General features: G+C 54.8%; 8 protein-coding genes across 8 annotated transcripts; 6 read left to right on the top strand and 2 right to left on the bottom strand.

Moving 5' to 3' along the window:
• Window positions 1–432: 432 nt before the first annotated feature.
• BO86DRAFT_399218 (uncharacterized protein) lies at window positions 433–1293 on the bottom strand (the record flags this gene model as incomplete). The annotated part of the gene is made up of 3 exons (XM_025673615.1): window positions 433–590; window positions 642–725; window positions 783–1293. 3 exons carry the CDS (start codon window positions 1291–1293, stop codon window positions 433–435), a joined length of 753 nt encoding a protein of 250 aa, XP_025528157.1.
• Window positions 1294–3773: 2480 nt separating this feature from the next.
• BO86DRAFT_312173 (uncharacterized protein) lies at window positions 3774–5213 on the top strand (the record flags this gene model as incomplete). The annotated part of the gene is made up of 3 exons (XM_025667941.1): window positions 3774–4011; window positions 4093–5009; window positions 5076–5213. 3 exons carry the CDS (start codon window positions 3774–3776, stop codon window positions 5211–5213), a joined length of 1293 nt encoding a protein of 430 aa, XP_025528156.1.
• Window positions 5214–5340: 127 nt separating this feature from the next.
• On the top strand, window positions 5341–6122 carry BO86DRAFT_85641 (uncharacterized protein). The gene is made up of 2 exons (XM_025677740.1): window positions 5341–5538; window positions 5602–6122. Exons 1-2 carry the CDS (start codon window positions 5468–5470, stop codon window positions 6020–6022), a joined length of 492 nt encoding a protein of 163 aa, XP_025528155.1. The 5' UTR covers window positions 5341–5467; the 3' UTR covers window positions 6023–6122.
• A 152-nt stretch (window positions 6123–6274) lies between these two features.
• On the top strand, window positions 6275–8439 carry BO86DRAFT_361582 (putative MFS monosaccharide transporter). The gene is made up of 3 exons (XM_025669869.1): window positions 6275–6478; window positions 6539–7079; window positions 7137–8439. Exons 1-3 carry the CDS (start codon window positions 6379–6381, stop codon window positions 7990–7992), a joined length of 1497 nt encoding a protein of 498 aa, XP_025528154.1. The 5' UTR covers window positions 6275–6378; the 3' UTR covers window positions 7993–8439.
• A 1459-nt stretch (window positions 8440–9898) lies between these two features.
• On the top strand, window positions 9899–12658 carry BO86DRAFT_361575 (uncharacterized protein; the record flags this gene model as incomplete). The annotated part of the gene is made up of 4 exons (XM_025669868.1): window positions 9899–10145; window positions 10215–10573; window positions 10674–11617; window positions 11666–12658. The coding sequence occupies 4 exons, from the start codon at window positions 9899–9901 to the stop codon at window positions 12648–12650; spliced, it is 2535 nt and encodes an 844-aa protein (XP_025528153.1). The 3' UTR covers window positions 12651–12658.
• A 51-nt stretch (window positions 12659–12709) lies between these two features.
• erg8 (phosphomevalonate kinase) lies at window positions 12710–14800 on the bottom strand. Its single transcript, XM_025677738.1, has 3 exons — window positions 14630–14800; window positions 14121–14521; window positions 12710–14053 (listed from the first exon to the last, which is right to left on the bottom strand). Exons 2-3 carry the CDS (start codon window positions 14444–14446, stop codon window positions 12895–12897), a joined length of 1485 nt encoding a protein of 494 aa, XP_025528152.1. The 5' UTR covers window positions 14447–14521; window positions 14630–14800; the 3' UTR covers window positions 12710–12894.
• Window positions 14801–16721: 1921 nt separating this feature from the next.
• On the top strand, window positions 16722–20549 carry BO86DRAFT_418676 (pentatricopeptide repeat protein; the record flags this gene model as incomplete). Its single annotated transcript, XM_025675088.1, has 1 exon — window positions 16722–20549. One exon carries the CDS (start codon window positions 16722–16724, stop codon window positions 20547–20549), a length of 3828 nt encoding a protein of 1275 aa, XP_025528151.1.
• Window positions 20550–20936: 387 nt separating this feature from the next.
• BO86DRAFT_388971 (pyridoxamine-phosphate oxidase PDX3) lies at window positions 20937–22525 on the top strand. The gene is made up of 2 exons (XM_025672006.1): window positions 20937–21255; window positions 21345–22525. Exons 1-2 carry the CDS (start codon window positions 21183–21185, stop codon window positions 22385–22387), a joined length of 1116 nt encoding a protein of 371 aa, XP_025528150.1. The 5' UTR covers window positions 20937–21182; the 3' UTR covers window positions 22388–22525.
• Window positions 22526–22539: the final 14 nt, after the last annotated feature.

Here is a 22539-nt window from a genome sequence, read left to right as displayed (position 1 = left end):
TTGTGAAGGAGGGTGAGGACGGAATATCAGGGTATATGTGAAGCAGATAACAAGTATGAGTGGCATCAAGCGACTCGATAAGAATAGAAGCTGGTGGGCAACCGATAACATCGGAACAGATGACTTTCAGGCCATGAGCAATCATTGCTGCTGGACCCAGAACGCTAAAACCAGCCGGGCGCCGTCTTCGGCGCACAAGCAGGCGTTTAACCTGGTGCGCCGCCTTGCATGCCGAAGCAGGTGGACTATCCTTGGAAAATCCCAGAAAAGGCTTATAGCCATAGGCAATAGGATCAACGGGCAGGGATAAGATACGTGGCTTTGCAGATGACAGAATGAGAGGACGTCAGAGAATCCAAGGGAAATCATCCCTTTATGGTAGTCGTCTTCCCGACATGGGGACCTTGTGAGGCACCAAATCGAATCCCGTGTTCATTGAATGATGCAGCGACATCCAGGGCTACGCTCGCTGGATTCACGTTCACGGGTGTATTGGGCCTTGGCTCCCTTGGCATCGTCTTCGTCCACAATCTCTTGTGGCTTGACGGTCATGTGCACCACGTTGGGGGCATCTCGGTTGAATCGGCAGTCTGGCATAGTCAGTATGGAGACACGACTGAGGCTCGTAGGGACTGCTATACCTGATAACGGGGACTTGTCGTCCAGGAGCTTTCCGAAAGAAATCAATCGAATCGAACTAGGCGAAGACGGCCGTGTCTCCCACTCTATGCGAGACCAGGCTGTCAGCCATCAACTCGAAAGCGCAGGAGCGGTTACCATACCTTGTCGCCATTCCCTCCAGATCAGTTCCTTCAATGTATATACACTCATGGCGAAAGGATCCAGGTTTTCAACATTGACCTGTTGCTTCTTGAGGTATTTGGCATCGATCTTGAATGGGTGCCGTGAGCCAGTGATCAACAACAGAGTGATGACTAGATGTGGTCCCGAGTCGTTCTCTTCCTTTACGTTCTGAGGTGAAGCCTCGCCAGCGGCTACTGGAGCTTTCAGCTCGCCGTGATCGCCAGCCGATGCGCTGGCAGACGGGGCATCGCTGGGGTTCTGCTGCGAGGCCTGTGTTGCTGTGGCGGCTTCGGCGATACTTGCTGGTTTGCCATCTGTCAGATTCAGTTCCTGAACCTCGTCGCTCGTACTGTCCAGGCGTGGGGCAGTATTCAAGGCCTCTGTGGATTCTGACGACAAACCGGGGACAGCAAGTGGTTGTAGGGGTTCGATGGGAGGAACCGACGTAGTGGCCGCCGGGTCGCCCTTATTGCCCGTGCTGTCGGACATGATGACAGCGATTGTATAACTTGAAATGCGAGATAGCGCTAATGAAAGCAAAGCGACGTGTCGGTTTGATAAATTGCGCGCGGAGAAAGACCAGAAGCGCAGATGGTGATGATTATTTCTCCGGTAGATCCGGGGCGTGCGACGGACGTCGTTATTGGAGGGGGGATGCGGGAGACCCTGGGGAGGTTTCAAGGAGAGGGAAGACAACGACGAACCCAACAGCGCGCAACCCGAACAGCGACAAGAAAGGAGGGGGGCCCAAGGGGGCTAGACTAGATAAGAAGCGGAGAAATCCAAGGACGGCGCGAACAAGTGACTAGAACTTCGACCGGTTGAAGGAGATGAAGGGGGCCATGCGACCCGAGGGAGGCGAAAAGGGGACGAGGGGGGGGGGGGGGGGGGGTGGATTGAGGAGGAGGCGGGCAGTTGGCGTAGACGAAGGGAGGCGATGACAGAGCGGGCAAAAGGAGGCAGACAAAACTCTAAAGCACGCCTCCTGAGCGACTCAAACAAGACGGTAGGTTAAAAAAATATATACTAAAAGTGATAAAAGATTGCCAATAGATAGAGTGGAAGTAAAGAATCACAAGAGAGATTGATAGCGGATGGTGGGTGGATGATGATGGTGATAGTGGTTCGTCAGTGACGATGAGGAGAGGGAGGGAGAGGAGGGAGGGAGGGAGGGAGAGGGAGAGACCGCCCCCGTGACTGCCAGGAAGAAGAGAGAAATTAAGGAAAGGGGGGGGAGAAAGCCTAGGTAGTAGAGTCGACGTTCCAGGCGGGCGGCGATCCGGTTGGGCGCGCCCGGCCTCATACGGAGTTTAGTTAGTCTAGTCTACGAATTTGTCACTTCAGCATGTTAGCATGTTCGCATGTTTCGGTGGCCCAGATTCACAGATGGCTGCTTCAATCAATGCTTCTCTGCTTGTTCTTCTCCTTCTCTTCGGCCTTTTTCCGGATTTCCTGTACTGACAATTGGCATGATCCATTTGAGTCGGCCTAAATGCATTTCAAAACGATTAGAGTGGCTGACGTGCTGTAGCGACATTGACACCTGTCACGCTCGTATCGGTCTCAAACTCGCGCTGGGCCTCCCTCGTAGTATCAATCGATTATCACCAACTGAATGCACAACCGAAAGCATACAAAAGACGTCTCTTGATCACTGCGACGCCCAGGTACAGACCGTGGACGTGGTGCAGATCTTGATACCAAGAACCAGACTGGGGAATCGACACCGGAAGACCCGCTACGAGGCATTGCTTAGCCCTGTCGTTACTATATATATCCTACGACGACGACCTCGCCTAAATTTCAAGTATTGTCTGGAGTACATAGAGCATTGCTTTCGGGCCTCGACTGGACCCTGATTGCCATGAGAAATGAATCAGTCACATGATAATTTAGATCACAGCTGAAGCGGCAGAACGGATTTGATTTTAGTCTGGACTGCCAAAACTCCCCAAGTCACGCCATGGCAATGGCACGATGTACTGCGAAGCAATCTCGTTTGACCTCCTTATCATACTTCTCCGACTGTCGCTGGACATACGGGAAGAAGCCTTGGTTTTACCACTGCTGATAATTGACTTACCAAGGCAGAACAAGACCGATGTTCTTTTTTTTGCCTCCCTGAGGAAAGTTGACAGTGACACTAGTGTCTAGTATAGACGCTAATTCTTTCGTTCCTCCAGGGCTCTATTCGCTTGCTGAGTAGATGATCTTCGTCCAAAAGTACTGCCCCCTCTTTCAATATTTGCCACGCCTGTTTTCTCCGCTCTAGACCGATGGCCGTAGGCGAGAACCGTTCTTATCGCCATCTCCTGACCCGTACTATCACGAAGTGACTGCGCACGTGGACGGTTTGGCTTCTCACACGAACACGAGAGGTTTAATCTAGATCCATGAGTTCTACACCTCAACACCCCACCTGAATTTTGTGAATATGTCAGGCAATCCATGGGTGCTGTTCGGTCTTGTATGAACCATCCAGTGACCGGTTCCCCCGGTCAAATCTATGTGACATCATTCTTGCCTTGATCTTCGTCAAAGACGATCATTGTCCTGAAGGATCATCAGAGCTGGAGATCAACCTTCCGACTCGACAAACACGAGGTGCTTGAAGGGTTCAAAGACTGAACTTCGTATCTGGAGCATCCAAGCCGCGAGCACTCTGAATTAAGTTATAGTTGATCCTTCGGAGGCGATGCAGGCTGGAGTCGGCTGCAATGATCAAGCGGACAGCAAATGCTCTCGACCTGTCATGCAATAGTCTAGAACCTGATATCCGTATGTGTCAACCCTTGCTCAGACCTTTCTGATGTAATGGACTGATCTTCATCCTGATATAAGTTGAGGTCATATGGCCACACTACAATGCCATATAATGGAACGCAACCATCTAGCATACTGCTTGCACCGCCAACCAACACCATCTATCGCAACCAAACTGCCTGCGAGGAGTTACCTTTCCCAAGGAAATGTTTCGATCGCCATTTTCGACACCACGCAAGTCGACTCAGGAAGTGCCCATTCAAGGCGATGCCAGTGGCTTGAGCCTGGAGTTAAACATCACCGAGCCAGCCTTATTCGCCCCGACCATACCAGACAAGCCAGCAGTTCTCCGTGGTGAATGCCGAGTGACGGTGAAAGAAGCTGTGACAGTGAAACGACTGACCGTCAACCTGCGCGGTACAAGCCATATCGTGTGGCCGCACGGTGAGAACTATATCTGGTTTCTAGGCACTAGAAACATCTCTCAGAATTGAGTATATGTCTAAACCAAATTTCCTTTGACAGGAATCCGTGAACGCCGGACGGTAGCCGACAACACGTTGATACTACTTAGTCCCGAGGCGACAGACCCGGTACTTCCGTGCTACCTTGACTCAATCCAGAAGACATCGTCATACCGACAGGCGCACAAAGGGACCACACTATGGAATGCGATCTCGGCTAGAGTGGGATCGAGTGGGCGTGAAGAGCAGGACACAGGGTCTAAACATCAGCGACTGACACCCGGGACCCACACATACAAATTCGAGATGGTCCTGCGCTCCCATCTGCCTGAATCTATTCAAGTCCGGCAGAGCGAGGTCCGGTATCGGATCCGAGCTTCTATCGAACGAACGGGACTCTTAAATCGTACCTTCTCCTGCAGCAAACCCATTACCGTCGTTCACTGTCCCGCAGAAGATTTTGTGGATGATGCCGAACCGATCTGTATCGCTCGCGCTTGGAAACATCTCTTACAGTCTGATATTCTAGTCTCGAGGCGAGGAGCACCTCTTGGGGATCTCGTACCTGTCACCGTGTCATACACAGAACTGGGCCACGCCAAGTTCCGTGGTCTGCAAATATTTGTCTCGGAAGACGTGCAGTACCACCAGCGGGATGGTCTAACTTGCTGCAGTGGCCCTTTCAAACGAAGCCTAGTTTACGAAAAGATGGCAGGACCGGTGTCAACGAAAGCGCTGAGACGAGCCGACACAGACGAGCACCCGCCATACATTGAGAAGGACGATTATATCACCGCCAAGACGGTCGGGTATGCCGAGGCACGAAGCCGATCGCTGCACGATGGCGACACGGAACCCACCGAACTCTGTCTCCAACTTCCAATACCCGTTTGTCATCTCCATTCCGATCCAGCACGGCCACAAGGCATGCATTTTGACACTCGGTACAAAAACGTTCGAATCATCCACTGGCTTGAGGTAAGATGATGCGGTTTTGTTGGCCTACGAATTTTCACCCAGACTAATCGGTGGCACTTCTCATAGTTTGCCTTCCTAATGGCCAAGCCCGACAAACTGAACCCGAACAATGAGCGCATTGTGCAGAAAGTTGCCCACGTCCCATTGGCACTGCGCTCTTGTTACGCCCAGCAAGCCAATGCTGCGCTGCCAGCATACTCCTAAGACGGTTGGGTTGCAGCCAATAGTTCGATCGGGAAAGCTTCGGAATGATGCCTGGTTGGACTACTGCAAGAAATCTCCAGTCGTGTTGAAGCTTACTCGTGGCCGTGGCCTGCATCACAGCACCTGGGCATGAAGGCCCGTGGGCGTGTGGGAAGTGGAGCCCGTAAAGGAGGAGTGGGTACTCAACCACCTTTAGATCGTGACAGGGTCCCTCAAACTTGGATTTCTCTGGACGAGAAGCCGAAAAAATCTTCATGAAGATCCAGCGAGATTCTTGCAGGCTTGCAGCATCTGCACTTTTACAGGCCCTGCCGCCACCGAAAGAGTGGGTACCTTACATTTCCGGATAACATCCAGTGGGTCGTCCCGCTTATCGGCCGCTGTGAAGTTACATCATTTGCTGTCCGTTGACGATCTTTCCACCTGGAATGCATCATTCTCACATCATATCCCATCCCTCCTCTACCCTCCTCCGTCCGAAACCACCACATACTTCATCCCGAACTCCGTTACCGAACGGACCTCACGCTGCTTCGGTAAGCGGCGCCCTCTTGCTGTTCTCAGTGTTGTCCCACTGCCTGCCCGTCGTAGCGAGGCCCCCGGTGATGTCAGCTGGGGTTGAACAATCGGAAAAACAATTCGAAAAGGAATGCCCATGGGACGGTCAGGGTCATGGTACAGGACGTGGGGAGTGGAGGGCCACCTCCAAGGCTCCAATCTTTTCCCCATGGGTAACCTTCTTTGGATCAAGTGTAAAAGGTAGCGAGCGCTCCACCGCTCGTTGCCGCATGCAGTACGCAGATTCTTAAGTTCACGTAGTCCTCTCGCACTGCTGGCATAATTCTGTCTAATCTTTAATCTTCTCTCTGTCTCTCCTTCTATTCTCTCTTCATCTTCTCACTCGCCTTTCCCCCCTTTCCCTCTTCCAACCATCTCTATACCCCATTTCTCCCCTGGGTTCCTCATATACGCTTCTATCATTCTGGCATCGTAACATTCCTTCTCATCATGGCGCCTCCCACATATGCCGGCTTTTCGGGCCGGCGACTCGGCCTCGCGATATCAACAATTGCGACTATGGGCTTCTTGCTTTTTGGTTATGACCGTATGTAATCGCCAAGGCCTTTGGTGAACCTCGAAGCTTACAATCTACACAGAGGGTGTCATGTCAGGTATCATTTCTGATCCGGCATTCAACGACATGTTCACTGCGACCAAGGGTGACTCGGTCATGCAAGCAACCGTGACTGCAGTCTATGAAGTCGGTGAGTGACTTGAGCTGGAAGCCAGGTCAGCGAACTAGTGAGCTAACCCGCAGGACACAGGCTGTCTCTTTGGTGCCATCTTCGCCTTGATTTGTGGTGAAAAGTTGGGGCGTCGTCTCATGGTCATGTGGGGTGCGACCGTGATGATCATCGGTGTGATCATTCAAGTCACTGCCATGCCAAATTCGATCCCACTGCTACAGTTCATATTCGGCCGTGTGATCACTGGTATCGGCAACGGTATGAACACGTCGACTATCCCAACGTATCAAGCCGAGTGCTCCAAGACTAGCAACCGTGGTCTTCTTATCTGCATCGAAGGAGGCATTATTGCCATTGGAACCATGATCGCCTACTGGATCGACTATGGAGCCCACTACGGTCCCCAGGACCTGGTCTGGCGCTTTCCCATTGCCTTCCAAGTTTTCTTCGGACTCATCATCATTTTCGGCATGTGGAAACTCCCCGAATCTCCTCGTTATTTGATCGCCCACGGCAAGGTTGAGGAAGGTACTCGAGTCCTTGCTGCCCTCGCAGGCGAGGAAATCGACCATCCCCACGTCCAGCTGGAGAAGAATCTCACTCTGGACTCTGTTCGAGCGTAAGTTACCTCGATGTCAATTATGCAGATTCCTTGATAACTGATCTTATCCTCTAGGTCCGGAAACTCCCACGCCAAGTTCAGCGACTTGCTTACCGGTGGTCCCTCTCAGCATTTCCGCCGCATGTTGGTCGGTTCGTCATCTCAGTTCTTTCAGCAGATTTCTGGCTGCAACGCGGTCATCTACTACTTGCCCGTGCTCCTTGAGGATTCTATCCACCAGTCGCACAATTTCGCGCTTCTGATCGGCGGTATTAACATGATCTGTTACGCCATCTTCGCCACATTCTCGTGGTTCTTCATTGAGAAGATCGGTCGTCGCAAGCTGTTCCTTGCCGGCAGCTACGGTCAATGCGCCGCGATGATTATCGTCTTTGCCTGCTTGATCCCGGGCGATCCCGAGAGTGCTAAGGGAGCTATTTTCGGGTTCTTCCTATACATGTGCTTCTTCGGTGCCACCTGGTTGCCTCTCCCGTGGCTCTACCCAGCCGAAATATCCCCTCTCAAGACCCGGTCCAAAGCCAATGCCGTGTCGACCTGCAGCAATTGGCTTTTCAACTTCACCGTGGTTATGATTACACCTGTGATGGTCAGCAGTATCGGTTGGGGCACGTACCTTTTCTTCGCCGCATGGAACGCGCTCTTCATCCCGGTCATTTGGTTCTTCTATCCCGAAACCGCCAACCGCAGTCTGGAGGAGATCGATTTGATCTTCGCCAAGGGCTATGTTGAGAAGATGAGCTATGTCCGCGCGGCCAAGGAGCTGCCCAAGCTCACCGATGATGAGATCGAAGCCAAGGCGGCCGAATATGGCATTCTCGGTGGTGACGAGGAGAAGGCTGAGGAGCGTATCGCCGAGAAGAACCCTCCCCAGTCCGAAGAGTTTTCCCAGTTCCAGCCCACGCAGCTGTAAGGGGGGAAGGTCAGCGCATGAGCGTTTTTCATTTATGATGATATGCCTTGCAACATGAATTATATACCTCTTTGTTCTTGATTGTTTTTCTTGTCCATTCTTTTTGTTGAATTGTTGCCGAGGCCAGTTGCTGGCCAACCTTGCCTACGTGTCCTTGCCTGGTGCAGGATAGGTGCGTGCGTGCGTGCGCGCGTGTGTGTGATGTGTTGGGCTCATCCTTCGTCGATGCATGGGAGCTAGAAAAAAGCTAAAGCGAAAGCGAAAGCAAAAAAGTCTCTTTTCTGGACAAGAGTTCACTGCTACGAGGTGGGATGTGGATATCAAGCAGTCATCGACTCGCCTGTCTTTGTCCAGGGATACATACAGGTCATGGGTGTGGTCATGTATATACCATCTGAGTTTTGTTTTGCTTCGATAGAGCAACCACTAGACTTCATTTTCATTGAGACTCTTTTCTCTGCTCAGATTCGTTCATAATTCCTGCTCCCCTTCAAAATGAGTAATGACACCCACTCCTTAAACCCAAGTCGGAAAGAGTACCGAGTCCACACACCGTACAGTACACCAAGATGTCGCATTATTCAGTGCACTGCATGCGGCACCCGACCGGTTGGTTCAGGATTATGCTTCACCACTTCCAAGCTTATCTCTGGTTCCAAGCATGCCAGCATGCTCCCGCGGAAAGTTGAAATTTCTAGGACCGAATCAATTCCGACTTCTACTTATAAACATCATACGCATAGAGAAAGAAGCCTGCGGTTGTAGGTTGTGTTTGGGAGTAATCCTTTCATTACTATTGTCCACGGAGGGGGATCACCCATGTGATCTTCAATACAAATAGCAGCACGCTACGTCAGTATCTTCAACTCTTTCGGACGGATGCATTTGAGGACGGACGGCCCAGCGCAATTAGACTCGGGAGGTTGTGTGCTCTGCTCTGGAATGGAAAGATTCGTGTGGAATGCTGTGGTAGGCTTGCCTAAAAAAAGGGTTTAGTTCAAACTTTGTTGATGATGATCTTTGGAAGTGAGTTCTTGGGTCCAGTCGTCGCATTAAGCCTCCTTGGCTCTTTCTTGGTCTTGGTCTTGGTCTTGGTTCTTGGTTCTTGGTTCGGTGCTGCTGCTGTTGTTGTTGTTACTGGCTTAGGTATGGATTGCCAAGTTTCTTCCCGGAAGGACCGAGAGAACCAGCCTCGGTACGGTGCATACAGGCTGCATCTGTGCATATGCCAGCTCAGATTGAAGGTAAGGAGAAGGAGGAGGGGGTGGAGTGATCGTGGTATAGCCGCTTAGACAAGTATTGATTTGATGGGCTTGGAGGAAAATATAATCCTGGGTATCTACGGCCCATCTGGAGTCGCAGATTTCATGAATCATGTTGTTCGTTCGACCCTCCGATATTTAGTTGATATGGGGAGCTGTACATCCTTGACGGTGTAGAGTAGTTCTTCAGATCGCTTAGGATGCTCGTGGGGTATCTTCGGTCTGGATTCGCATCAGTGAAATACGGACCGATCGGCTTGTGCTGTTATCTCTTCTGGGGTAAAGGAAGGTAATCGATTATACGACTGATAAGAAAACTATTATCATATATCGAGACAGAGAATGGTGCAACTCGGCCGTCTAGATTGCAAGCATTTTACAATGACTATCTCAACACTAGAGAAGTGCTATGAAGCACTGGTCGAATTCGACCGCGTAGGCCGAGACCGGGAGACAGACACGTGCTGCCAGTGAGCGGGACCGAACCCGAACGGCGATCTAGACTAAGGAACTACGAACCCCCCAGACATCCCGACATCCCCATTCCATGTGATTCAATCATCTTACTCTTCCCAGAGAAGGGACGGATTCATACCTCGTCAGAGCATGGCACGAGCTTCAGATCCTTAGCTACTCACAAAAAAATGAATCGGCCAGCGCCCGAAGCCAGCACGGCCGATTCCGAACCTCGCAAACGCCGTCGGCCGGCCAAGTCATGCGAGCAGTGTCGCCAGCGCAAAGTCCGATGCGATCGCAATGTCCCCTGTGGGCCCTGTAGGCGTTCGCGGTCCTCAGTGGACTGTTCATATCGGGAGAACCTCCGTTCCCCGAGTCCAGTCACGATTGAGCAGGCGCCCCTGCATGCGACGCAACACAGTACTTCGACTATGAGTCCAGCGAATCATGCCGTTCTCGAGACGCAACCACCAACTCTGACAGCTAATGCGACTATGCCATCAGTGTATCACCCGGGACTGAGGGATACGGTATATGAAATAGTTAGTACCCAGGAACCGGCGGCTTCTTCGCAACATGGTTCAGTTCGTCAGCTGCAGGACCGGCTGCAACGTCTAGAGGCGCAGCTGGCGGACTCGGCTACTGGGTCGGATCAATCTCTGGAGCGAACCCTGCGAGATCTGTGCTGTAAGGTGCAGGCATTGGAGGAACGTCTGTCGTCGCAATCCACGCATCCAGCCCCGGGAAGGGAGCCAGAAAGAGAAGGGCATGGAAGGCAGGAGCAGGCGCCAATTATGCCTTCGACACCTCTGCGGCTGGATGCGAAAGTGAGAAAGATGAAGCTGTTTGGCCCGACTCATCATGTCTATACATTGGAAAAGGTAGGGGATAAACCGGACCCCGTGAAGAGAGAAATAGCTCATCAGCTGGCAGCTTCAGTTGCTCGGTTCCCTCGCAGGCAAGGACCCGCAGTCTGCATACCCGAAGCGTAAAGCTGAACTGGCGACGCTCATCAAGGAGTGCCGAAACCTCCGCAAGTCAGTCAAAAAGAAACAGTCTCTGAAATCGAATGACCCTGTGTCCGACCTGCGCACTTCCATACCCACACGAGATGTGTGCGACGAATTGGTGCGTTGTTACATGGACACTTTCGAGCCTGTCTATCGAATCCTCCATTTGCCAAGTTTTCAAACGGAGTATCAACAATTTTGGGAGGAACCTCCCGCCAAGGTTACGCCTTTCCTTGTCAAATTGACCTTGGTACTCGCTATAGGCACTACATTCCATCCACGGCGCAGTAAAGCAGGCAGTGAACATGACTCGCAGTTGGTACAGTCCTGGATATACGCAGCTCAGTGGTGGCTCACTGGACCAACGGAACGATTGACCTCGAGTCTAGAGGGTATTCAGGCCGTTTGTCTGCTTCTTCTCGCCCGCCAGATGGGAGACCTGGGGCCGTCTATCTGGCTGTCACCAGGGTCTCTTCTGCAGGCGGCCACGGCCATGGGCCTGCATCTGGACTCGGCCAGATTCCCCAGCCTGTCGCCCTTTATGGCCGAAATGCGTGCACGTCTATGGACAACCGTCCTAGAGCTCACGATCCAATGCTCCCTGGACACTGCTGTACCACTGATCATCCCCGCTTTATCTGACAGCAAATCCCCTGGCAATCTTAACGATAAAGACCTTGACCCTGACATGAAACAAGCGACCACCGCCCGACCCATGTCCGAACTAACAGACTCCTCCATCCAATTGCTTCTTCATGAATCCTTCTCCCTCCGCGCTGAAGCTGTCAACCTCATCCATGACCGTTCGAAACTCACGTACACTAAAGCCATTCAACTGGGTACCAAGCTCCGCGATGTCGGCCAAACCCTAACCATTTTCTTCTCCTCCCATACCCCGTCTCCCACCACCCCTCAGCATCAGCACCAATCCCAGCACACAAACAGCGACCTCCACCCGGCCTCCTTCCACCACAAATTCCTCGACATGATCCTCCGCCGATACATCCTCCTCCTCCACCTCCCATTCATGCGCGAAGCACCCACCAACCCCCAGTATCATTTCTCCCGCAAAGTCTGCCTCGAATCCGCCATGATCATCGCATCCTACGCCAGCACCCTGACTCTTCCCGCCACCACCGACCTCGACGCCTTCGCCCGGCTCCTCATCGCCGGCCGCGGCTCGTTCCGCGGCCCCTTAAGTCTGGAACTCTTCTCCATCCTCGGACTAGAAGCGATCACCCAACTCGACGAGTCCCCTCCGCTATCGCCCGCCTCCGCCTCCACAGCAATGGCCACAAACCCCTTGGCCGAGCTCGCCCGCGCGACCCGGGCTCCCCTGATCAAAACCCTCGAGCACATCCGCGACCAGATCTTCCAGATCGTCCGCCTCGGCACCCCGAGCCTCAAACGCTGCATCGTCCTCTCGGCGATGCTGGCGCAGATCCGCGCCATGGAGACGGGCGAGTCCGTCGAGGACGCCGTCGGCGCGTCGCTGGTCCTCAGCCTGAAGGAGTGCTATGCGGCGCTGCAGAGCTTTGCGGCGACGTCGCACGGCGACGGGGACGTTGCGGGTATGACGACGGGGACAACGACGGTGGGGTCGAGCTCAGGCAGTCCGTCGGGGTTGGCGGGGTTGGAGTTCAATGCTGTAAGTTGTTTTGGTTCTTGCTTGCTTGGTGAGAGAGAGGGCGGGGGTAGAGGGCAAGGCTGGGTTTGTGAAGCCAGAGCTAATTGTGGGGTTTCGGGTAGGACCTTGATCTTGATATCACGAGTTTGTTCTATGCGTCTGGGTTGGGGGATCTGGGGGATCTTGGGTTCTAGGGACTGTTCGGATACTCGAACATTCGATGTAGGGTTAGGGGAGGAAGGCCCCAAAACGGAAGGGCTGTTGCTCCACAGGCTGGGGCGGGAACGAGCTGACCTTTTCTGAAAGCAAGAGGAGAGAAGATCCTACACAACCCTCAATCTTCGTGGAGATTAAGATTCATATAAAATAACTGCAACGCTCAGTTGGCGCTTTGAGAATTAGGTAATGTCTGATATCCATGTGGACCATGCGTGCCTGCCATGGAACGATAGTGTTTCTTCGTGCTCCGTGCGTCGTCCTTTCATCTGGACGCTCTACGAGGCCGGCAGCGATGGACACTGTCACTCGCTCCCCGTGATAACCATCCTCAAACCCACCCAGAATACTTGTCCAAGCCCTCATTCTGCACTCCAGCCGACCCATGTCGGACGCCGAGCAGCCGGACGGTACCGATCTTCCCGCCAAAGTCATCTTCCACCTTACTCTCCCACGAGGCGAAGGAATCCTCCAGCCGCTTGATGACCTCGGGCGAATCCTGGATCAGCACGGCCAGGGCATCATACCCCCCGGCGCCGGGGACGACCCCCCCGACGACGCCGTCGAGGTCGGAGATGGCGTCGAGCAGCTCGGTCTGGACCTTGGGCTCGATCGGCACGCCCGACTTGGCCGTCATGCTGCGGATGTGGCCGCGGGAGCGCTGGATGAGGTTGCGCACCTCGCCGAAATCGGCCAGCGTGTAGCCACTGCTACCGCTGTTATCCTGGTTGCCGCTGGCGGAAGCGGCGGCGGCGGCGGCGGCGGCGTTCTGGGAGAGGGTCTTGAGCTCGTGGCAGAGGTGCTCGTTGTTGGTTTGCAGGGCGGTCCAGAGCAGGTCGGCCTCCTGGGGGTTCTGCTTGCGCCACTCCAGCACCTTCTTGACCATGGAGGGCGAATTCGAGCCGCATTCGACGTCGCAGAGGACCATCTGCATGCCGCGCGGCAGCTTCATGCCGAAGTCCAGGCACTCCGTGTCCCAGCGGTGGGCCGGGTCGACGTCCTCGACGATGGCGAAGAGACGCTCCTCAAAGCCAGGGGTGGCGGCGTCGCCGACGGATTCGAGGATCGACGGCGAGAAGCGGCGGTAGAGGCAGGAGCCGTAGATGGCGGCGGCGACGTCGAAGCCCGAGCCGACCTTGCCCTGGGCGGCGCAGTGGGCCGCCTGCGCCAGGTTGTGGAGCTTGTCGCGCGCGGGGCCCAGGTCGTCGGGCTGCAGCGTGCGGTGGATGACGAGGGCGGAGACCAGCGCGGTGACCAGCGCGGCGGAGGATCCCAGTCCCGTCTTGTGTGCCTCGTGGAGGGGGACACCGAAGTTGACGAAGCGGCCGGGGGACTGGAGCCCGGAGATCTTGGAGAAGGCCGTCTCCGAGTAGTAGTCGTTGTCGGCGAGGATGGTGATGGAGAGGGAGCCGAAGTCTTTCGATCCGGCGACATAGCTGATGTAGGTCAGGGCGTAGTTGAGGGAGGTCTCGACGAAGGGGTTGGGCCGTCTTGTTCATGGAGGCAGGGATTAGCTTGAGGCTCCTCATTGACGGTGCCCATGGGAGAGACTTTTACCCCTGGCCCTTCTGTATCACTTTGATCCCACCGCCATTCTCGCACCGTTGTACACCATATTCCCAGACTGCGTCGACGAATTGTGGGGACCGAACCACGACGATGTCTTCGCTCTCCTTGCTATCTGGTGTGCTCTCCGCTTGCCCTGATCCCGGGGATGAGCTCTTCCGGTGATATTTTTTCAGCTGCTGGACAATGACATGGATGCGAGCGTCGAGGGCGAAGACGGTGCCTGTGTAGTTGCGGTCGAGGACGAGGTAGCCGCCGGTCAGGAGCACTTTACCCGGGGCGGACACCGCCGTGACGGTCGGAGGGATATAAGACATGAGGACGCTATGGTCGGATAGGTGTGCTAAGTCGTGGGAAAGTAGGTCATAGATCGTGGGGCAGGTTCAAGAATACTATGACAGGGAGCAGTGTCAACAATGGAACCAGTTCGCCTTAGGCAGTAGTGGGGGGAACGGACTGAAGCTATACGAATAGTGGGGTAGATCGAACTCTTTACATACCGTTTGCAACCTGACTTATCACTGATAAGAGAGGAGGAACCAACTGAATGGTGAAGATAGAGTGGTGCAAAAGCAAAACAATCAGCTTCTTTGCACTGGACCCGTTTAAGGGAGAGACGATCTTGGTGACAAGCCCCGCCCCGGTAGTCAGTCAACTAGTATGGTAGATTGATGAGGCGTTCAATGTGCAGCCATGCTGCTATCTGCAAGTTCGCCCCGGTGTGACAATGCTTGGAGCTGGAATAAGAGTGCGAATTGTTTACTCCATGTCAGTAAGACTTCGAGAATCATCACATCATAATTCTCAACGTCATCATCCTTGTCTTCCATTGTTGAATCTTGGATCAACTGTTGCTGGGCGGATCTTCCAGCTGGGAATCCCGTGGTAGATTGTGGCTGGTTCTGTGGCTGGTGTTGATGCCTGCCGTTTCAGGTGTCAGTTTGCGGCATCCTGCCATCTCCCCTTCAATTCATCTCATCCTTTCACGCTCTACGCAGGCTCACCAGGTCCAGGTACGGAGTCATGTATATCAATCAACATGCATGCTTCTACGCACATGGTCCGAGCAGAGCATCGAAGCTACTCGGCTGATGAGCAACCACCGACCAACTATCTCAGCTGGGAAGACTCCGTACAACTAGTTACGTGGCAGGCGCAGCAACAACGGCAGCAGCCTCACCAAGTGAATCTTACTGTGTCCGTGGGCTTCCATCCATCATCCTCTTTACATTGACTTTCGAGGTTCCAAGGACACCCACGAACCAGGGGTGTTCTCGAAAAAAAAAAAAAAAAAAAAAAAAAAAAAAAACCAAAACTCAAAAGCATTTACACATCGGGCACAGTGTCAACCGTCACCGAGACGGCCAGCAGTCCACGGAACGGACAGACGGAGATTTGGAACGGATATAACGATCGAAAGCCTTTTGTATCCGTGGTCAAGCGGATTCCAGCGATGTTCGGTGCTTCGGCCAGCCGGGAATCCGCGCCCCGTACGTATTGTACAGTACCACTGCAACCATTCGGAGGCCAGCCTACAAACTCCGGGGGACATTGCGGCCCCTGCGAAGAAAAAGAGCCGGAAGAATCGTGAGTCACGGATTCACGGCCAGGGGTCCAGCTCTGCTTCTGATCCACCCGATTGGGTCAGAGTTGCAATCCGGGGCCGCAGCGAGAACTGAGAAAGTCAATGAGGCCACCTGACACGCGGAATCCTTCCCTATGCTCTCCTATGCTCCCCTATATCGCCTCAGGCAACGACCATTCTCGAAACCTGACGTACATAGTACAATGGGGAGGGGATTTTTTGCTACAAAGGACTTTTTTTTCCGCGCACAACCATTAGTTCGTTGCTCAAACCAGTTATCCTGTTCTATCAGATCAGCGACTGCGCGCTGCAGATTGACGCCTGCGCTACGTAAATCCCGCAGTACGAAGTGCAGAGACCGTACTCCGTACATGCATATATCAAAGGCGTTCTGTACTCTGTAGACTAGACCAATCCACCCATGAATGGAACAAGAAATTCCAGGGCTCCGTTTATCGCTGAAATCCTCCCTTGGAACCCATTCTCAGACCTATCAAGATTCTATGGAAGAAACCAATCAAATCTTGCAATTGCATTGGTCAGCACGACAGTGACAAAAGTACCTATGCCAAAACAGGCCAAGTGGCAGTGCCGGATCTGCGCTAAGCCATATTGGGTATCCCCGGCGATACCGATCAGTTTCCCTCCCCGGGCTCTGAAATACCGATCAATTCCCTCTCCCAGTGTGGCCTCGTACTTTTCTGTTTGCTCTTCATCCACGGCTTCAAGCCACTGACTATTCTTCCTTTACGCGATCATCCCCTTTCTTCTTTTCCCGCGCGTTCTTTTGGCGACCAGCAGTCGTCAAATGAACCTGCATAGTTATTATTATTTTGATTGCAAGGTACGAACTACCCGATTGGGAGGCGGAGAGTGGGAGGCGAATCGTTGTGCATCAATCACGTTAAAGAAAAAAATCTTGAGGGGAGAAAACAATCAACACAGGACACTGCTGACTTCAATTCCAGCATTGCCTCTTCCCTCTGAAGAGGTCTCCCGCAAGATAAATGGTCTTCAAGCCGTTTACCCACCTCGCGCGCCAGAGTTTCACCAAAGCCTTCACACATGGCTATGCTCAGTCGGTAGTTGCGGCCTCGCAGTCCTCGTACGCGTCGTCGACTACCCTAAACACCCTTTCCACCCAGCCCGCTGCCAAGTTCACGAGGACAACTCAATTACAGAATGTTTTCCAGCCCTCTAGCTCCGGTGCAGGCGCCAAGGCCAGCCAGGGAACGTCCGGCTCCGGGGATCTGGGCTTAGCGGCCTACTACGCTGCATGGCAACATGCTCAGCAAACCGGAGATGACAGTGACTGGAAGCAGCTGCAGATGCGGCGGAGAATCGGCTGGAAGCCTACGTTGAACGAAGAAGAAGGAAAGACGAAGAACGAAGCCAGCCTTCCATCCTCCGATTCCCAATTCCACGATTCCCCTCACATCACCAAAGCCTCCGCCAATGACGACGTCAGTGCTCAGGTCGAAGAAGCTGTTGCCCGCGAGATCCAGATTCAAGAAGAACAAGCTCAGGCCGAGGAGGCTTCCGAGACCAAGGACAATCTCGACACCGAAGCGTTTCCCGATCTACCCGCCGATGTTGCTGCTGTGGAGGATGCGAACGTCGAGCAGTCTCGCATTGCCTCCGAACACATCATCGAACTAGCCAATGGCAAGAAATATGCGGATATTCCGGGTGCCTTCGCCGCAATCCTTCGAGATGGACTGACGCCGACCGTCGGGGCCTACAATGCCCTGTTGGAGTCGGCGATCCAGCTCCACGGGGACACTGCACAGGCGATCCAGAAGGCTCTGGACATCTACTCGGACATGCTTCGTCGTAGGGTGATTCCCGATGAGCAGACCTACCAGACTCTGGTACAACTTTTCGTCGTGCGCGCCCACGATGCCATCAAGTCCAAGGAACTCTTGGAGCAGGACCGTGCCCGGTACGGTGGTATGGAGGAGCCTGGCAAGTTCATGCTACACTCCAGTGAGTTGGAGCAGGCTCTTCTGGCCGAGGACCACTCTCTTGCCATTGCCATGAAGCTCTTCCGCACTGCCACTACCCGTCACCCGGAGTTCGTTTTCGCTCTCGACACCTACCGCTACCTGATCACGGCGTGCGCCAAGGAATGTCTGGTTGAAGACATGGTTTGCGTGTACGCCCACATGGAAACGCACAAGGTCACCCCACACGCCTCGATTTTCCCGGCCATGATTGATGCTTTTGCTTCGACGGGGGACCTGCAGAGTGCTGTCGAGTGCTATAACGAGTACAAGGCTCTGGCTGTTTCGGACGACAACGGCACCTTTAGTATTGTTCAGCGCTTGGATGGGCAGGTCTACGCCGCCCTGGTCCGTGCGTACCTTTCCGCAGGAAAGGAAGAGCAAGCTCTTCGGTTCCTGGAGCGGATCCAAGAATCGTTCAACAATGTGACAGAAAACCGTGAGGCCCGCCAGGACGCTGTCGAATCGGTAATAGTTGAGGACGGATTGGTGCGTCATGCCCTCAAGTCGGGGGAGCACGGTCGGGCATTGGAGCAAGCCAAGACCCGATTGCACGATAGCGCGCTGGATCATGCCATGTCCCAGATCTGCATCGCCGCGGCCGATGCGGGTAATCTGCAGACAGCTTCCGAAGCATACGATGCTCTCCCCACCGACATGAGCGTCCGCCAGAGGCCCATTGTCTCGATGCTGGCTCTCCATGTACGTCAAGGCAATGTGTCGGCCGCCCGGACCCTGTGGCACGCCCTGAACACCGCCGGTCAGGCAACCCCGGACTTGGTCCAGCCGACCGCTATGTATGCAGTCGCCCTCGTGAAGAGTGGTCAGATCGAGGAGGCTTTGGTCGAAGCTCGTAATATGTTTGCTCGGATTCGCAGTACCTCGACCGACTTGACCCTCAACCATATTCGCGAACAGATCAACGAAAGTCTTCACCTTGTCGGTCGCGTTCTTGTTCAAACTGCGGCTGTACTCTCCTCTCAAGCTGCCATGTCTCTCATGTGGTCAATGGTTGAGAATGGCGGCCTCATTTCTCCGGTCGCTGAGCATGTAGTGGCAAGCCTGGGTCCGGTCGGCATCTCTCAGTTGAATGCCCGCGACCTTATGCTGGCTCTCCAGGTGCAGGCTGGTATGCTCCTCAACAACAGCGCTATGTTCGACGTGGCTCATCCCATTCGCTTCGCCCACATGCTCGATCTCGCCCTGGCCACTGGCTTGCCGATGGATGGTACCACCACCCAGATGGTCGACCAAGCCGTGGGTAAGCTGTTCAACAGCCGCCCGGACATGGTCAAGAGATGGCACGATCATCTTGCCATGACCTCTAGCCCTTCATCCTTCGTCAGCGGTCGTCACTCTCCCGGATCCGATTTGTCCTCCATGACCCCTGTGTCCAGCGAGGACTCCTTCGACCCCTATGCATACGCCACCGATTTCCGCGGATCCTCGATCATTGCTGATGAATTGGAAAGCACCACCGGCCAGCTGGAGTCTCACCTGAACGAGGCTCTCTCTCGTCTCCGTACCATGCGCCGCAGCGGCCGTCATCCTCGTTACATCACGTACGCCAAGCTGATTAACTCTGCGACGAAGATCAACCGCGTTGATCTGGTCCATGAGGTTTTGAGCATGGCTCGCCGTGATGTGCCTCTGCTTCCCCAGTACAATGCCGTCAAGTACGGTTGGGTTTCGATTTTGGACGCGATGGTGGCCTCGTGCCTGAGCCTGGGTGACCGCAGCCAGGCTTCCAAGTTCCACCAAGAGCTGCTGGAGCTTGGCTCTGCACCCTCGGCCAACACGTTCGGTCTTTACATCACGACCCTGAAGGAATCGACTAAGACTTTCGACGAAGCGACCGAGGCTCTGAAGATCTTCCATCGTGCCGTTGCGGAGGGTGTTGAGCCCACCTCTTTCCTGTACAACGCTCTCATCGGAAAGCTCGGTAAGGCTCGTCGGATCGATGACTGCCTGCTGTACTTCGCCGAGATGCGTGCCAACGGAGTTCGCCCGACCAGCGTCACTTACGGAACCATTGTGAACGCTCTCTGCCGTGTCAGTGATGAACGTTTTGCCGAGGAGATGTTTGAAGAGATGGAGTCGATGCCTAACTACAAGCCTCGCCCTGCCCCCTACAACTCTATTATTCAGTACTTCCTCAACACCAAGCGCGATCGCAGCAAGGTCTTGGCCTACTTCGAGCGCATGGTCACTCGCAAGATCCAGCCCACGATGCACACCTACAAGCTCCTCATCGACGCCCACGCCTCTTTGGAGCCCATTGACATGCCCGCGGCGGAGAAAGTGCTTGAGACCATCAAGGCTGCTGGCCAGCAACCCGAGGCTGTGCACTATGCTTCCCTCATCCACGCCAAGGGCTGTGTGATGCACGATATGGAGGCTGCCATGGAAGTGTTCCGTTCCGTTGTGTCGAACCGCAGGGTGCGTGTTCAGCCTTGTCTGTATCAAGCCCTCCTCGAGGGCATGGTCGCCAACCACCAGGTCGCCCGGTCCGAGGAGATTGTGAAGGACATGGCTGCCCGTCGGGTTGAGATGACCGCCTACATTGCCAACACTCTCATCCACGGATGGGCCGCGGAGGGTAGCGTGGACAAGGCCAAGACTATCTACGACAGCATTGGCATTGAGAAGCGCGAGCCCAGTACCTACGAGGCCATGACGCGTGCGTTTTTGGCATCGGATGACCGCGAGGGCGCCGCCCGCATTGTGCAGGAGATGCTCTCTCGCGGCTACCCACCTGCTGTGGCCAGCAAAATCGCTGATTTGGTCGGGACTGGCGGTGCCACTGCCGTCCCTGCCGTCGCCGCTCTCTAGAGCTGACGACATGAAAAGTTGCCTTCTATCTCGTTTCCGATCAATTCTTTGTGGTTGGTCGTTTAATACTATCTCCAGGGCTGGATCCCTGTCTTTGGGCTGACTCCAGCCGATGGTCCCGGATTGAACATATAAAAAGGGGGCAACTTGATGACCGGGGATGGGATGGGATTGGATTTGCATATAGCGAGCGTATGGCATTGGCGTTTACCGGAATGGGATTGGGCGATGTATATACCATTTTGTTTTGGTTTCTTTTCATTTTCGTTGATAGAATACTCCCACCTCTTCTAGTGTCTATGGTCTATGCAATGGACAGATAAATGACTCACCAGTGACTCCTGCTGTAGTGTAGTTTGTTCTGAGTTGATTAAACCGGGATGAGAAGCGGAGGTGACGTGACCCGGCCGTGCTCTCCGTTTGCCCCGCCGCCCTCCGCATGCTCCCTCCGTCTTCCTCTCTTTCCTGCAACTTGTGAAGTCCGTCGGTTGTGCCAGCGTTTAGTCTATGTCTTTCGCTAGATTATCTCCACGCCTGGCTCCTTGTCGTCGTCGTTCTCCTCTGCCTACTTGTCAAAGTTATTGTCCCAGCTCCTGCCGTGCTCAATTCTCCGTCAATATCATACGACCCGCCATGAACCTTGACTCACCCGACGGGGTCAGGTCGCCCAGCACCGCCGACACCAAACACCCCAAGAAGCTCATCTGTACGTCTCTTTTTGCCATCGATCTCACTGTCACCCTCAAAGCACTCACCCCCATGCAACGCAAACCCCTACTAACAAACCAAACGCAGTCGCACCCGGCGACATCGAAACCCCGACCCCAACCGACCCAACCGACCCAACCACGCAATCCTCCGCCCCGGAAGCCTCATCAGCAGCCGCCGCCAAACAAGCCACCAAAGAAGAAAGCGCCGCCGTCGCCGCCGCATCGGCCCTGCGCACCGACACCTCCACGCCGACGTCCGCCACGGAGCAAGACCTGGTGGCGCACGCGGCGCGCGCGCACCAATTCGTCTCGAACCCGCCGCTGACGGTCTCGCAGCTGCACCCGACCAACCCGCTGCACCAGTTCCACACCTGGTTCCGCGACCCCCGGCTGCTGCCGGCGTCGGCGCCGGAGACGTGCACGCTGGCCACGGCGGCGCTGCCGTCCGGGCGCGTGAGCGCGCGCGTCGTGTACCTGAAGGAGCTGGACGAGCGCGGGTGGACGGTGTACAGCAACTGGGGCAGCCGGGAGGGGAAAGGGCGAGATGTGTTTGGGGTTGGGGAGGCCGCGGACGGGCCGCGGCCGATCCCGCAGCCGGGGGCTGGGGACGAGGCTCTGCAGGCCGATCTGGGTGGGGGCAATCGCTGGGCGGCGTTGACGTTCCTCTGGTCGGCGCTGGAGCGGCAGGTGCGCGTCGAGGGTCTCGTCGAGCCGCTCTCGCGCGAGGAGAGTGAGCTGTACTGGCGCACGCGCGAGCGCGGCAGCCAGATCGGCGCGTGGGCCAGCTGGCAGAGTAAGGTGCTGTGGCGCGCGGAGCCGGAGACGCTGCTCGAGCGCCGCCGCAACAGTCTCGATCCCACGCTGCATCCGGTGCCGCGCAATGTCGAGGAGCGGGATATCGACGACGGGCGCGAGGTGCTGGAGGCGCGCGTGCGCGAGGTCGAGCGGCGGTTCGAGGGCGTCAAGGAGATCCCGCTGCCGCCGTTTTGGGGCGGCGTGCGCCTGGTGCCGGAGTCGGTGGAGTTTTGGCAGGGCCGGAAGAGCCGCTTGCACGATCGGTTTAGGTATGTCAAGGTCGGGGAGGAGATGGGGGCGCCTAGATGGCGGATTGAGCGGTTGTCGCCGTAGATTTTGAGGGGGTTGGGAGCATTAGACGGAAGAGCCATGCTTTAGATGAGATGAGATGAGATGAGGTTATGGTTGTGCTTATGCTTATGATAAAGTGCATGAGGTATAGCCACGAAGACTTCTGTCGTGGCATTTGTACTCTTCAAATTCTA

The sequence above is a fragment of the Aspergillus japonicus genome (assembly GCF_003184785.1).
Source record: "Aspergillus japonicus CBS 114.51 unplaced genomic scaffold BO86scaffold_21, whole genome shotgun sequence".
NCBI lineage: Eukaryota > Fungi > Ascomycota > Eurotiomycetes > Eurotiales > Aspergillaceae > Aspergillus > Aspergillus japonicus.
Note: the sequence above shows the minus strand (reverse complement) of the source record. Positions and strands in the feature narration are given on the sequence as shown.